The sequence below is a fragment of the Micropterus salmoides genome, unplaced genomic scaffold (assembly GCF_014851395.1).
Source record: "Micropterus salmoides isolate LMB-PRFRI ecotype aquatic unplaced genomic scaffold, ASM1485139v1 Ms_hic_scaffold_1, whole genome shotgun sequence".
Taxonomy (NCBI): Eukaryota; Metazoa; Chordata; class Actinopteri; order Centrarchiformes; family Centrarchidae; genus Micropterus; species Micropterus salmoides.
The window spans coordinates 36081413-36097861 of NW_024040040.1; the positions used below are offsets into that span (position 1 = coordinate 36081413).

General features: G+C 42.1%; 2 protein-coding genes across 2 annotated transcripts in view; both read left to right on the top strand.

Annotated features, from left to right (window-relative positions):
* zgc:101569 (uncharacterized protein LOC449822 homolog) overlaps positions 1-6902 on the top strand; it is a 30749-nt gene extending 23847 nt beyond the window's left edge. Inside the window, exon 8 of the mRNA XM_038725758.1 lies at positions 6501-6902. The gene's annotated coding sequence lies outside the window, so the exon portion shown is untranslated. The remainder of the gene's footprint in view (positions 1-6500) is intronic.
* bmp6 (bone morphogenetic protein 6) overlaps positions 13-16449 on the top strand; it is a 63303-nt gene continuing 46866 nt past the window's right edge. Inside the window, exon 1 of the mRNA XM_038725734.1 lies at positions 13-932. Coding sequence (XP_038581662.1) covers positions 524-932 — 409 coding nt within the window. The 5' untranslated portion in view covers positions 13-523. The remainder of the gene's footprint in view (positions 933-16449) is intronic.

The window sequence follows — 16449 nt, forward strand, 5'->3', positions numbered from 1 at the left end:
ACTGCAACCTGCGGATTCCTGTTAGACTCTCATACACAGCCTTTAGGAGTACATGGCCGACACTGAGACTACTTCAACTGTTAAAGTGCGGCTTTTGTAAGTGCGTAACATTGGGAAATCTTATATTTTGGAGAGTAAACATATCTGCTTAAGCAAAATGGCTTCTTTCAGGGGACTTGTTATTCTTTTATTGGTGAACTTAGTTTCAAACTGTGTCTTCTGACCGACTTACCGGAGCGCTCAGAATAAAGTTTCACATGCACTTTATCCTGAAGCAGCACAGCGCGCTACTGGAATCAGAAATGAAAGCAGGACCAACACTATTTTGCGCATTTCTCTTTAGAAAGTATTTCAAATGGCTTGATACACGAGTCTTTTCTCGCTTTTGATCTGCGGCTGTGACAGATAACAACGCGCTCGGACGGACTTTGGTTACCATTACGCGCATTTTACATTTGGATAGGCAACTGAAGCTCCAAGCCAGACACACTTGGGACTCCGGAGAACACCGCGGGACAACACCATGACCAGCTGCTGGCTCGCCTTGGTCGGATTGTGGTGGAGCGCTTATTACTGCACGTTCCTGGTCGCGGGGAGTAATTATTCACTGGATGGAAACAACGAAGTGCACCCGGGTTTCATCCACCGGCGGCTGCGGACGCACGAGAAGCGGGAGATGCAGAAGGAGATCCTGTCCATCCTCGGGCTGCCGCACAGACCGAGACCGCATCTGTCACACGGGAAGTACAACTCCGCTCCACTTTTCATGTTGGACTTGTACAACACCATATCTAGCGAGGAGAAAAGCCAAGTGGAAAGCATGCTGGACCGATATCAGACCATGCGGACGACCCAGAATCCTCTTCTGGCCACATATCAAGAAACTGCCTTTCTAAATGACGCAGATATGGTGATGAGCTTCGTTAATCTAGGTAAGCTACTTGAAATTATTTATTTTATCAGTGATTGTTTGTGCGTAATTGCGTGTTTGTGAGATGCTTTGTTAGAACATTATGAAAATCGCACTTTGCCAGATTGAATAATGAGTGAACAGGTGTCTGGCAAGCAAGGTTGAAGTGAGGGTCGATGGGAAGAATCTCATATAACAAACTAATGTACATTTATAAGCATATGCTTTTTTTTTTAATGACGCATGAATTAGGCCTCCTGCTCTTCTTAAAATATATGTTTTGTTGTTTTTAACATTGGACGTTATGTTGAAGACACCCGGAGCTCACAGTTGACCCACATACATCACTGAAGGACACTAGATAGACACACCATTACGCACATTTAATAATGGATCATGAACTTGCTCCCTCATCTCCACTGTGGGTTAGAAAAACTGATGAGGTATGTATTCTGTCGCAGTAATTTATTGTTTCACATCCTCTCTCCGGGTAGATTGGCCCTCCTCGGCTCATTTATAGGACCGAAATTCTGTGGTCAGTCTTGCTGTGCAATCTACTCCATGATTTATGTCTTCGCGGGAAAAATAGACCCGGTATCCTCAGCAAACCATCAACCACCACCGCTGGTATTTGTATATATAGGGCTATTCCTGCCGTTGACCTCCAGCGCAGCGAGTTGCGGTTTCTGTGCGTAAATTGCGTCGCATTGTTTGTGTTACCCAAGCAGATTTGTCTTTAATTAGCTCCAGTGGAGATAAAGAGGGACACTTTAATCATAACGAGTTTGGAGCATAAAACCCCAAAGGCCTTCCTTCCATTAGCAGCTCCAGTGTTTACCGAGAGAGTCTAAACAGAGCGCCGGAAGATAAACAGAGGCGCTGTCAGAGTCAGACGCTGCTGGACAAGGAGGTTTAAATCCAGATTGATTGTCATTCTCCTTGGGAAGTAAGGGCATTGTCATGATCCAGCCATGAGAACAGTGGGAAAGTGTCACTGCTGAAGAATGTAGTCTCATTCCCCCCCCTTAGCTTCTTTAGAAACAGGAAGCCCTTCAGATATTGTATACCTCACCTTTATAAGCCATTTAGTAGCCACTCGGTACCACACATAAAGAAGAGAATTAGGATTAGCAAAGCAAATGTTCCTCTACTTATTGGTCCCGTGAGTATTGGTGTTGCAACATGTAGTGATGAAAACCAGATATTCAGACAGAACAAGGCCGTAGTTTTGGTCTCAAATATCGCACCCCCTCTGTTGGCTTCTGTGTGGGAGCGTGATGGTGACTGCGTGGTGTTTGTGTGTCTGTGGTTTTGGTGTTCCTGTGCTGTGTCAGTTTGGGTTTATACTCCTGTGTTGTTGCACATCTGGCTCTCCACTTTGATTAATCGCGTCCTGTGCATCTTTTGACGATTCCCTCAGATTTCTGCGGTGACTGGGGGATTAGGTTGCCATCTCCTCCAGCCGTACACAGAGTCCTAACCGCCCTGGAGGAGGGACGGCTTCCTCCCCGAATGTGATTGTAATTAATGTTGGACAGGCCAAGGCTTTCCATCTGCTTTGCAAATAAGGCCTTGCACGACTACCGTGTGTCATCGCCATCAGATTAGTTTTTAATGTGTCTTTTGCTCGATTGGATCGGTTTGTGTGGAGCGACTTAGTAGATAGAGGCCTGAAAGTCTTCTGGGTGGTCCTTCTTGTTTTAAAACCGGCCTACAAATCTGGATATCATGTGTGGCCAAATTGAAACTAGAAATTAGAATCAAGATAACTGAAAGGTAGAAAAGAGGAGAAGCCAAACAATCTGTCTGAAATGATTTGGCAAATATGGAGCATAATCTGTGTTTGTGAAACCAAATCAAAGCAAAGAAGAATATAGTGGCTCTGTTTACACTGATGAGCTAATTTCAAACTGGATTCACCTTTTTACATCAGCAAATCCTCCCTGCATGTATATGTAAGAATCTCAGACTTTACAGTGATCCATAGCAAATAAAACGATGACAGTGATGAAGTTTCAGCCTGAACTGATGTCTTTCACAGCCAGCTGCGGCAGTAGCGCAGATAGAGAGCTCATTTTCAGAGGGTATTCTCTTGGGGCTCTGATAGATTTAGGAGCCCCTGCCTTACATCCAGCCTCAAGTGCACTCTTTGCAAACCATGTCCCCCCCCCCCCCCCCCCCCCCCCCATGATTCATGTAGTCCTCTTGTTCAGTCATCCATTCTCCTTAACTTTCATCACTTGTTCAGAATGACCCGTGGAGGAAGGGGGGGGAAAAAGTGAAGCACGTGGTGGAAAACTTCAAATTGGAGGACAAGAAGCATTTATTCCAGCCCCTTTTTCATGTTCATTCCTAGAATAGCACGTTCTTCACTGTTTGCCTTGCGGACGTCCTGCTTTCCACTGAGGTCTAGAGAAGTGACACTGTGTGCTGAATGACTCATAGTGGGTGACACGCTGCAGCTCTGAACATGTCCTAATGTGCAGCAGGGTCCTCGGGTAGTGGCAACGCTCACTGTTAAAGGTTCCCTGTAGAGTTTTGGACCTCTAGTAGCGCTAGGAAGCCGTTTTTCTATAAGCGGGTCCCCTCATGCACGAGGACACTACACATTCCTCTCAACTGTTTCACACAATTCCACTGATCAACAGGTGGCAGTGATTTGCTAAATTATGCAGAAATGTGCCTGCAAAATTGTATGTTTAAGCCAAAAAGACAAAAAAAATCTTCCCTGGGAAGATGGTGATTTTTTTTTTTTTTTTGTCTTTTTGTTTTAAACATACAATCAATCACTTTTCAACATGAAATCAAGTGATGTTACCATTTTATTTATTAGAGGAAATAGATCAACTTACATTAAATAGACACATAAAGAAAGGAACACTAGTATATGAGCAGAAAATACTGAAGTCCCTCTGAGAAGAACCTGTGTGCTTTTTTAGGAGAAAGGGATGACCTACCCTTTTCAGAACAAACATAAATCTCTCACAAGGTAATATATTGTGGAGTGAGTGGGGAGACACAGACCAATATTGGTAAGGTGCATCCCAGTGGAAAACAAATACAAGAGGTCAATGCTCACTCAATTAATGAGTGGTGACATATTGCTAAACAAATATCCGCAGCCACTGCGAGGGCTATAATAGCCGGCAGGGGGGAAATTGCTATTCCTATCAGGTTTGGTTTTTGTGGTTGAGCTGTTACCTTGTGGTTATGGTGAGTCAAGGATGCACCGAAATGGCTTTGGTTTCACGGGTCACAGAACAGGAACTCCAAATGTTGTTCCTGTGTCATCTGCATTTAACTGTGATGACTTTGCCTTGCCGTTGCTCTCTGATGCCAGCCAGCCAGACAGGTGTGTGGAGGCCTCTCTAAGCTTGGCTTGGCTCAGAGCGCAGCCAAAGCTCCCATTGCTTGTTTGCTCTCCCATCCGTTGCTGTTTGTCTACTGGATCTTACCAGTTGGAAGGGCCCATAATAATCCAGGAAAATCCATCCAGGAGATGGAATTAGAGTCGATCTTGTTTTACTTTTTCTATGGTTTTAAATACCCTTTCATGATTAACAGGTGAGCTTGACCCCACCTTTCTTAAAATTGACTGTTTTCAGTTCTAAAGCCCCATTTACACTTATCATTTTATGTGTCTCACTGTCGGGTGATAAAATCCTGATGACTTTAAATGAACTCTTCTTTGCCCTTAGCCACATACGTGTCTCCGTTTGCCAGATCACAAATCTAATTTTGTATCTATTTACCCTGGCTACATGCTGAAAAGTGGTTTTATTGCACCTGAATCTGTTTGTAACAGGTAAAAGCGTATGCAGTTTCTATCTCTATAGACTAATTATGGCTGGATTTGTCAGCCTCTCACACCTTTCTCTCAGCCATACAGATCATTCAGTGGTTGGACTGGTTAGGGATCAGAAGCACTTTATATGTGACAGGAAGAATGGCGGCTAATTTTGGTGTAATTTCAGGCTCACTTCAGTTGTTATCATCACAGGGGAGGGGTGCTGTCTTCAGTGCTTCTTGGTTGCATTCACACATGGCTTCTTTGATTTGAGATAACTATCCAATCTGCCCAAGACACGTAAAGTGCTACATGTAAATTCGGTCTTATTGAGGCCCATTTTAAGGCCGTTCCAGTGTTTGGAAAGTTAAATGACATATGCCTCCTGTAGCTGTAAGATGATTTTATGCTTTCGTGCACTTGTCTGTCAACATGACTACCATTTTTTTCTTCTTCTCCTCTCTCCCCTCTGTCTCTGCACACCCCATTGCATGGCTATAGCTGAGCTGTCACTATACCTCTTACCTAAGTCAACATTCAAGCTTTCTACCAGCCTACCTCCCACACTTGAAAGGCAAACAAGCCAGAAGCTTTGAGAAGTGGGTTTGCAGGAGATTAGCCGGGTCCAGACAGCCCTGGGCTTATTCTGAAATGAAGTGCCCTCATTAAATGGCTGTTTTCCTTGTCTTATGATGCCTGGCTGCATTTCTCTGTGCCTAAGCCCAGGTAAGCCACTTCCTTTGCAGTGAAACGTGTCCCAAAGCCCCAGCATGATCAAATAATTAGTTGGCTTCGATCAAAGAGTCAATTGTTTGATGCAGAAGGGAGCTTTGGAAAAATTTCACTAAACCGTCTTGAAACACTTCCTGCAAAGCCTCAGAAGCCAGAACAGAACACAAGACCACCCGTCACTTCACCTCAACTCGGAGCATACCGTAAACAGTATTAGCCAGAAGTGAGGAATTCAAGATATGCTGTAGCTGAATAAAGGATATTTTTCTGAGACATAAACTTGGCAGTTGAAACCTTCCTGCAGTGGTGAGAAAAATTACATTAACAAACTGCAAACCTCTGTGTTTGTTTTCATCTGTTTACAGTATCAGATATTTCACTGCCGCTACAAGTTCACTTGAACTTGCAGTGATGTTCAAGTACGGCCCAAGATATACAAATAATTCTGCTTATTGAGTTACAGTGTTTTAAAGTGCTTCCTTTTTCTTATGTTTGGATTGTATTGGTTGTCAAACTCTTTGGCAAAACATGCAGCTGCCTCAAGAAACAAACAGGGTTGATGGAGGAAACATCTCCGGTTAACCGGGTTATGTCTTTTCCAGCTTTATGTCTGTGTGTCTGTCATAAAAGAGACAAGGTGTTACAGGACAACTCTATTGTCCCTGTGAGTTTTTGCTGCAGACCTTTCAGTGTGTGTATGAGTGTGTGCATGTTTCCTGACAGTATTGTCCTCAGTAGGTGGAGGAATTGACGCAGCAAACCTTTTGCTGTGGGTGTATATGTATATGGCGATGTACACGTACACATACACACACACACACACTGATGGTCGACCCTAAGGTCAGAAGATAACCATTTATAAGGGAGTATTCCCTTTACACTTGAAGTCATCTACTGCATGTGCACACACACACATCACTTCTCCACCCCCGCGCCCACCCACCCTGATGATATCTCTCCCTCTCACGCCACAACTCTCCGACTTAACAAGATGGCAGCTGAGATTGGAGCAAGTGAAGTACAGAGATTACACTTCTTTTTCTCTCTGTCTTCATTTATTCTCCCGTCCAGTCTCGTGTCTGCGTTGGACATTCCATTTCAGAGTGATGGTGGGATGGAGGAGTGTGACGAGATAAGGACGTGAAGTGAGGCACACTCTCGGCTGGTAACGATCTATCGAATGGAGCCGATAACCCTGGCGGAACATCTGATTAGGGCCCGCTGCTCCCCATTTATCACCTCTGAGTGCATGCATAAAGGAATTTGGAGTTTTTTTTTTTGCCATGCCTCACTGTCCTCTCACACTTTTGTTGTTTTCTCCACATCTGCCTGTCTTAACAAGTCTCTTTGTCTCTTTGTTTGCCTTGCATATATATGTATATATGTGATATATTAGGCTAGTGGCACTGTATTAAAGGTAGGGTAAGCGATTTGAATCTAATAAATGTTTTTTATTACATTACATTTACGCTTATTCATTTAGCTGAATAAATGTAAATGTAATAAAAACATTTGAAAATATTGAATCTAATAAATGTTTTTTATTATTCAGTGAATATCTCCTCGGGGTCCGCAAGCTGTTCTGTGTGTGTGCTTAAAAAAAAAAATCGGTGTTTGTACACAGCCCTGGTTCTGTAAATGGGAAACAAACAAAGTGGCCCGCACCCCGCCACACAACACTATTCCAGCTGTTCTAGCCACGATTTGTGTCAGGTAGTGTTAAATGACTTGCACACAGACATTGAGCTTACTTTCTAGTTTGCCAACACATGCTGTTGTTGTGACGTTAGCTATAGCTGCAGGAGAGTTGTGAGTATCGCTGTCTGGAGCTGGTGTGCTGGCTCTGGGACCGTTTCGTCCTCTCCATGTGTTAGCTTCGCAGGAGCAACTGTAATGATAGTTTACTAACCCACAACATTACTTGCTGTGTCGTTGTTTGCTCTAGATCATATTATTTGTCATGGTGTTGGATTTCTCCAGAATCCCTTATGCCACCTTTTAGACATATTTATTATTTATAATATAATTAAAATATGGGTTTCACCGGAAAAGGCTTTTCCAGCCCCCAAAGAACTAAATTCTAGCCTGAAAAGGCACCATTTAAAGTTTTTGATGTCTTTAGTGATTGTTGTAACTCCTTGTATCGTATAATACATGTGCATCTGAGCGTGCAAGTATGTGCTTTAAACGAAGAGACAGAGTGTGTGTGTATTTCTACTCCTACATTGCTCTTTTCTGCTAAAAGTGCCGTAAAACTGTCAGCATTTGTCTTGTGTTTAACTGTCTATGAGGAGGACATACAGAGGAGATCATTAATCAGGAATTAGTGCGCGCGCGCTTGTGTGAACCTGTTTGTATTTATGAAGTTTGTATATGTGAAAGAAAGACCAAGAAGGAAACAGAGAGGCAAAGATGCAAACAAATGTGTGTCTTTTTTTTGGTTCCTAACCCCTCCCCATTTCTGCGTTTCTGACTACAGATAAAACCAAATCCATCCTGTTGAAAGTTAAAAACTGCTGGCTGTGTTTGAGTTTAGATGGATGAGATGAGGTTTGGAGTGACTGGAAGAACAAAATAGAAGATGCTAAAGGATAGAGGAACATGTGGACGCAATAGGTGACAAACTGCATCAATATTTTTATGCATTGTTATTTTGATGTGAAACAGCTGGGAATCACCACACACACATCTGCTTGAACCTGATTCATCTTTTGGTTTTAAAATCAATATGAATCAGGCTTAGCAGTGAATTATGAGATTAGTGACATAATAGCTCACACTTGCCTGTTGATATAGTAACAGTGGCTAGCGCGTGCGATGGAAATATTTGTCAGTGTACTTGGTTCTAGTCCGCACTCCTGACTCCATATTGTTATTTACGGAAGATCCTGAAGTGATTTTGCATTTACTTCACTTAAATTCTGTCAAATTAGGAACACTTTTCCTCCTCTAAGGACTCGTTCATTGCCATTGTTCTGGATGATGATACCTTTGCTGTTACATTACACAGCACAGGACACTTTTCCAGCAAACACTGGTTGGTATGTCTTTGGAATTTCTCATCCATCCCGGTGTTAAAGAAAGGTTGTGAACCTGTGACCCGCTGACCTCCGAATCTGCGTGTCCTTGTATGCCCAGTAAACTCCATCCATTATCATAATGACCCCGTCGTTTGCTCTGCCGGAGAGGCTCGTTCTGGTAGTGGAGATGACCGAGGCCGACGGGAGTGGCATAAATGTCACGGTAAACATTCCTGCTGTCACATTCTTCTGTGAAGCCACCGGGAAACCTGCAGGGATTTATCTCTAGTAAATAAAAAAGCAGAGGAAGAAAGAGAAAGGAGGGAAAGAAAGGAAAGAAAAAGGCACACCCAGAGGATGCTTAAGGGGTGAGAAACTCTGGGACAGATGAACAGTGATTTAAAGCCTTGGGTGACCTTGAAGGAGCAAAGGAAGGGGAGGGGGTGTGTGTTTGTTCTGGGAGGTGCATATACACATTTATGTATACACAAATGTCTTTCTGTTTGTATGAGTGTAACTGGAAGATATTTTATGGTCAGAACAAGTAGAAACATAATGGTAATAGTTTTTTAGCCGTGCTAGCAGCATGTCGGCCAGTCTGTCCACCAGTGAAATATCTCAAGAACTATTGGATGGATTGCCGTGAAATTTTGTACAGACATTTGTAATAACTTTAGTTATCCACTGACTCTTCGTCCAGCATCTCTATCAAGTTAGAACACAAACTTGTACAAAAATTCATTCAGTACAAATGTGTCTTGGCTTGTATGTGTCTGCACTGATGTTTGGAGTGTATTAGAATGTACAACAACGAGAACTCCCACCTTGTTATACAAAAAGTCTTCATCAAATACTGGTCTCACAGAGAAAGCCGAACCCCTCGCATGTTCCCAGGCTGGTAGTCTCTCTCAAGAGGACGTGCCTGAAACAACAACTGTGGGTCCACAGTAAGAAAAAGGCCCCATGCGAGAGCAGATGCTGCTGACCCTCCCGAGCAAGTAGCCTCCCTTTTAACCGTGCTGCCGCTGACAAATTTACGAGCCCTGGGCTGACCCGCGGGCTGACTTTCCAAACATGATACTGACAGGAAAACAGTCGGGAACGGGAAGGGATGGAGGGAGGCAGAGAGGAAGAGAGAGATGAGGAAAAAAAGCACAGAGGAGGAAGAGAGGCAAGACATGTATGTGCTGTGTTTTTGTCAACGAATAATAAACATGTAATGTTTATTATTCGATATATAGATATAGACAAAATATCTTGTTATAAGGTCTCATTCCCTGCAAAAGGTGGTGGAAGACCGAGTTAAGGCCTCTAAGCACAGGCATCATAAGAGAAAGAAAAATAGGGTAACTAAAGAAAGTACAAGGAGGTGAGGGTGTTGAGAGATTATGAAACCGCCACTACAGAAAAAGAACATAAAGGACAGTAATTTGAAAAAGAAATACATTGAGTGATGGTGTTAGTTGCATCTCAGTGGGTACAACAGTACACTACCAGAGGTTAGGGGTTTGACTCCCAATGAGGCCACCCATCAGAAAAATATATCCACTCCCATTGCTGTGAGGCTCTTTGGATAAAAGGATCTTATCACTAAGGATGTGCAGGGGAAACTCTGCCCAGTCCTTCCTCCTGTACAGACACTTTCCACACCTCTGAGTGCACTTTGAGAGGAATGCAACTCTGACATTCATCTTATGACCAATTTAACAGTTCTTTTTACTAACGTCTCTCTCTAGATAGTGGTACAGAATGCCTCAGAATATCTCTTCGCCCAATAATCGTGTGATCACATAATAAACTGGATCGGAGCTGTCAACTATTCAGCATAACAGCTGTTGCTGGATCAATACAAGGCTTGTCATCTTTAAGATCCAACAAGGATTTCCATTCACACCACTTTCTCTGAAATCTGATAAAGAGTGCCTTCTGGTGAATCATGATGTCAAAAGTCCAGATTGTTTCCATAGTTTCTTTGTGTGGTTAAGCCAGTCAGAAATATGATATTAAAAGATAATGCTGGTTTATTACAAGTTGGGGATTATTTTTGTATTTGGAACTGGAATAACGTTGTACTCACCCAGTCAATTTCTCAGACCAAGGAACATCGCTAAAAAGAAGCGAGACGGGGAAAGAAACACAAGTAGTCAGATGATAAATAAATTCCATATTAGCCAAACTTAATGAATTGTGAAATTGTTACCCAAACTGTTAAACTTTGATCCTGCCACACTTAATGTAGGTTTACATGTAGTTTTCCTGCACAGTTAGGATTCATCAAAAGTATTTTGGCTGCACTCATTTTCAGTTTCCAATTTCCCCCTTTAATGACTGTGGTTTTTACCTTTGTGACAACTTTCCCCACTTTTTTCCTGTAGGCTTTAAAAACACGCTGCACAGACCTCATGTTTAGTTCACTGCATTGTACATTTAGAGAAAACTGTTTAGGGAACAGTTCCCACTAGGGGCCCCCCCATACTAAAATAACACGTCATTTTGAAAGGATGTGCATTTCTGGTTTTCAGCGAAAACTCCGATTACCCAAAGAAAGCCTAAGTTCTCTACACTTTCATCTCACCAATATTGTGTTGACATCGTGGACAGATGTATTATTAGAAACATTGATTATTATTCTCCCGATTTTCCTCAAGGCCCACCTGCTTTTTGAATATCCAGGTATCTGGTTACCGTCGCTGTTTTTGGAGCTGTGCCTGTGTGTAAAACAAGCAGTAGATCTTACATGTAAGTCAGCCCAGGGGGGAGATTGAAGCTGGCCCAGACTGATTTATCAGTGGATCATACGCTCTGCCTCTAAGCCGCTGAAATGCGTTGTGGTCACCACAGACTTTCCAAAGGGAATCGCTCTGAGGCCCGACTGTCTTCATGACGGAGAGTGGAGTGGAGGGGAAAGAAAGGCAGACAGGGAGGTGCAGATAGGGAGATATAGTGGTAGAGAAAAGATGTGCGGAGAGGCAGAGAAGGAAGCGAGAAGGAGGTGTTCATAGTGAGAGGGAGGGAAAAGAGAGTACCAAACAATATCACAGAGTGAGCTGGCCTTCTACCTTGTGGCTATGGAATGCGAAGCCACCAATATTTTGACTTCACCTTTGGAAACAGCTGCGTTTCCCTTTTTCAAAGATATTTTTTCCTTATTTATCTGATCCCTCAGGAGAGATCTATCTCCTGGCCCTGACACTGGCTTCCTTCTCTAAATCTGGGACCAGACCGGCTTAGCTCAGACACACACGTATACACACACACTCGCACACCTGCTGCCCAAACGCAGACATTAACCACAGATCACTATAGCAGGCCTCTTTACTGCCTTTACTACCTGTACTGCTGCACGTTGATAGAGGCACATGGAAAAATAAGACAAACAAAAATGTGTGCCATCAGACAAATATGGGCACACATATTTAAACAGGCAGGGATGTCAGGAAATTTATGGGGTTGATTGTTCTTATGTAGTTTGTATGATGCTTTGGCAATATTGTTGTTATACATTCATGCCAATAAAACTAAGTTGAAGTGAATTGAATTGAATTTAAACAGGCAGGGATGCAAACAACTACCCATAAAGCAACCTGAAAAAATTAATAAGCAGCCTAATATACATACTGAGACTATCACACACAATTTTCAGATGGTTTCCCACAAAGCCTGACAGGAAAATAAAAGTGGATTCTTGACGACCATCATCCCTGTATTGGCACAGCATGAATTAAAATGAGGCTTAGATCCACAGAAATGTTTTGTTTTGCTCAAAATGGACTCCCATCAGAAACCATACCAGCACATCTCTGTTCAGGGAATATTCACTTAGCACTCAATGGTGGCGAATCTCTAAAGCAGCTGAGAGAGCCGTTTCGGAGAGGGCCTGTGGTGACGACTCAAGAGGAAAGCAGTAAGTAGCCATCCTCTGTCATATAAATCGCAGAGGAAATGGAGCTGAACATCAAGGACGGAGAATCTCGCAGAAGGAAGGAACAAGATCAGAGGTTTCTTTTTTCGAGCAGACCGTCTGAATGCCATGGTCACTGATTTCCCCAATAAATAGACTTTTAAGGCATGTTATAAAACTATTAGGGGTCCACCTGTTATTTTACATTTGGGGATTTCATTTTGTGACCAAGCAACAGTCAGAAATCACTTTATGTTTAAAAATCGCTGATTTGCAGCAACTTGTAGACTGAGACAAACTCGTCTGCTGGCCACCCAAATGTTTTTCCTCTGTATCCTATGGTAACCAAAGAACAGCAAATCCTGACAATCTGACCAACTCTAAACAATGCATCTTTTAGTGTGCGGCCTAGTGCAAGATTAATGATTCTGGTTTTGGCTTGTTGTTGTTAGTCACATACATTAGACAGTGATGTGTTTGGTGTCACTGGTTTTGTTTATGACTGCAGTGTTTGGTTGTGTTTATTTTTTTTGTCCGTGTCTAAATGAAACAGCCAGTAGTATTTCTGCCAAACCTGCCCCCAAAGAGAACAAGATGGTGTAGGAGGAACTAAATGGACCAAACCCCAGCAGAAATATTTCGCTTTTAACCAAAGAGCTCATTCAGTTATCCAATTTTCAAAATTAAAGTGCACCTATCGCTGAAGGATTGTGAAAAGTACAACTAATTACATTTACTCCCCTCACAGCTATTGAGTGGCTTTTTACTGTGCGGATTTGTGCTGTCTTGTGTAGTGCTCTTTCCACCACTGAGGATTTGAGAAGTCATCTGGCTCTTCCGTCCACAAGACCAAGTCTTGTGTGACGACTGCTGATCTAAGTTGAAGCGTAGGCCACCATTAGTCTGACCAGAGGCTGTTGTGACAGCTGCTGTACTGTAGAATTACATTTTTATTAACATCCCATAAAGTGGAAAAAAAAGATTTTCTGCGTTGTTTATTTTCCAGCTCATTTCAGTCCTGATTTCATGGAATTTCCTTATAAATGTGAAAAAGATGTTGCACCGTCTTTTGTTGACAGTTCATTGGCTCGAATTGGTGTCCAATGAAACGAACACTTGTTTTTACAAGGGGCTTTTGGGGAAATTGCAACTAGCCATTAATGTCAGTGAGCTTTTCTCTGTGGCCATTTAGACCTGCAAGTGTTCAAACAGACACAAATGCTGTATAAAGATTGATTATAGCCATGGGTGTAAAGGTTGAACATGTACATGCACTCACACAGCTCCTCCCTTACACTCACACATTTGTCTTGTTAATCCTGTGAGGTCTAGCATCCTTATCTCCAAACTTGGGTCTCATCAAATTTGCAAACATGTATCTGCAACTTGAGATTTTGTTATGTTTTACTAATTCAAACAAAAAACACATGCCAAATACAGTATGTGACCCAAAGCGTATGCAAGAGCCCTGCAGGAATTTATCTGCAATCTGCAAACAACCACCTTCTGTGAAACGTGATGCTATCAAGATCTGTAAGCAATCCTGGCAAAAATTGTTTTTGTGTATTAGGCCCCTGAATCTTTACTCAAATGTTGAATCTCCTAAATAAACCAAACTAACATTCTTCAAGGCTTTAATTGCAAAAATGTAACAAGTCATGACCTGAGACTTTCCATAACCTGAGCGTCTACACATTTTTGAGGTTTTGGCATTTGGTGCCTTTTGTATTTCCATTACAAACCGGGATACTTCAGAAATCCAAGATGACTGTGCCCTAAAACACTGCATCAAATCACTTTCTGGTTTAGCTCTGCTGTGCTTGTTGTGGACCTTGATATATACCATAATCATGATCAACAGAAATCCTTACGCTGCCTGTAATTTAAATCCAAGCAGAGCCAAAATTTTGTCACATCAACTTCTTTCCAAACTGTGCAGATGACATTAGATGTAAAAAGTCAAACCTTTTACAATGGAAACCTGTTTAGCCATGTTATGAGTTAAACTCATAATGCTACATTATGCTATGCTGAACTAGGCTATGTTACGTTACGTTACCTTACCTTATCTCGTGTTACCTTACCTACGTTGCATTACCCTAACTGCTATTACGTTACCCTACCGCACTTATCTTACGTTACCTTAACTATCCTTTCCTGTGTTGCTTTATCTCACCTGCTATTACGTTACCACCTCACTTTATCTTCGCTTACCTTATGTTACCTTACCTACGTTGCGTTACCTTACCTGCTATTACATTACCTTACCTCACTTTATCTTACGTTACCTTACCTACATTGCGTTACCTTAATTGCTATTACGTTACCTTACCTCACTTTATCTTATGTTACCTTACCTGCCCTAACCTCATATTATGCTACCTAACCATGTGTTATTTTACATAACCATTACCTTATTTTACCTTTTGGTACAATACATTATTGTGGTGGAAAAGGGGGCATAACAAGAACAGAAAAACACAAATATTCCCATACCCTCGTTTGTTTGCTGCAGCCAAATTAGAGGCTCCACATCTTAATCCTAAGTAATAGCGTTTGAAGAGACGGAATAAGATCTCCTATTGACACACAGGTATGACACATCCAGCTACCTGGAGGCCAACTGGAGACTCAACAGAGAGCTGCTGACTGCTTCAACTCAGCTGTCAGTCCATCGATGGAAAACACTGATACTGCACAGTCCAACAGCCATACCTCGGATATCTATCTGTTAGCAAAGCCCCAGCTGGGGAGCAATTACAGCAAATTATCCACCTACTCTTGGGAATAGACACACACATGCAAACCCACACATGTTGTGCACTAGCTAAAAATCTCAAAACGACAAAAGATAGATGTGTGTCCAGACTTAATTTTATCATCTTGTATGGAATGCAGCACAGTGGTGATAGAGCTTGAGTTGGTGGGAACAAAAATCAAATACTTTTATTCCTCTGTGGATGTGTGCGAGTTTGTGTGTGTCCTGGAACAGTACGCCTGACATTATGTGTCATGGTTTTGGATGGGTCTTTAGACAAACCCAAATGGTTTTTCAAGGATTATATGGAGGACGATGGCTGTAGCAAAATGGTATTATATGGTTCAAATGGGGCCTTTGTTCCTGGGGATGCCTGTCCAGTGAGGTCATTATCTGCTGTAACCTGTGGGAGGTAATGGAAGAAGAGCGGGGTGGATATCCAGGCCACTGATGAATGTGCGCGTGTATATAATAATATAAAAGTATTATATGCTATTAATCCTTTGCAGGAAAATAAAGTGAAAGAAAATACATTAGTTGAGCAATTCAGTCTAAAGAGACATTTAATTGGCCACAAATATCTATTGACATGTCCAAAACTAGGCAATGTGCTGTGATGGAAATGTGCTTTTTCATTTTAAAATTATATTAAAACTCCCATTCAACGTTTTTTACACAATTTAATATTTTTTATAAATTTTTTATGTAAGATAATGTGGGAAAGAGAGAGCCAAGATTACTCCAAATAGTAAAAGATCCAACACCTTCACACATCCTCCATCTATATTTACTGTAGGCCTTTTTCATAGCAGACATTTGACTTGCTATAGCAAAGAAAGCATTGGTGTTAGTAAAACTAACATTAAAGATGGCCTGGTCCCAGTAAGACATGACTGTGTGGCTGTGTGACAGTGAGCCAGCATGCACAGGAGTTGAACCCTGAAACTGAAGCAGCAAAAATAATTCAGCTGTCATTCATTTTATTATTTACAAGTATGCTTTTCAAACTGTGATATGTCAAAATGTCTTCAGTGAAAAAGTCCCAAATTATTATTTGCTGTGATGTTTCTGCACCACATTTTCCAGAAATCCCCCCCTCCGGCCTTCTTAGCATTAAACATGTTCATGGGTTTTCCAAGATGTCTGTCAGGAACACGGAACGGTAATTAGTAATGTACTAAAATCACTGTACTGATTTCTGCTGGACACTGACAGTAAAGCTGTCTGCTGCTGTTCTGTGTTTGCTAATGGGGCTTGACAAAAAGGGCTGGTCTCACTGCCTCATGTCCTCACTATGGATCGATGCTCCTGCCTGGCCTTGAATTCTCACACCGCTGACCT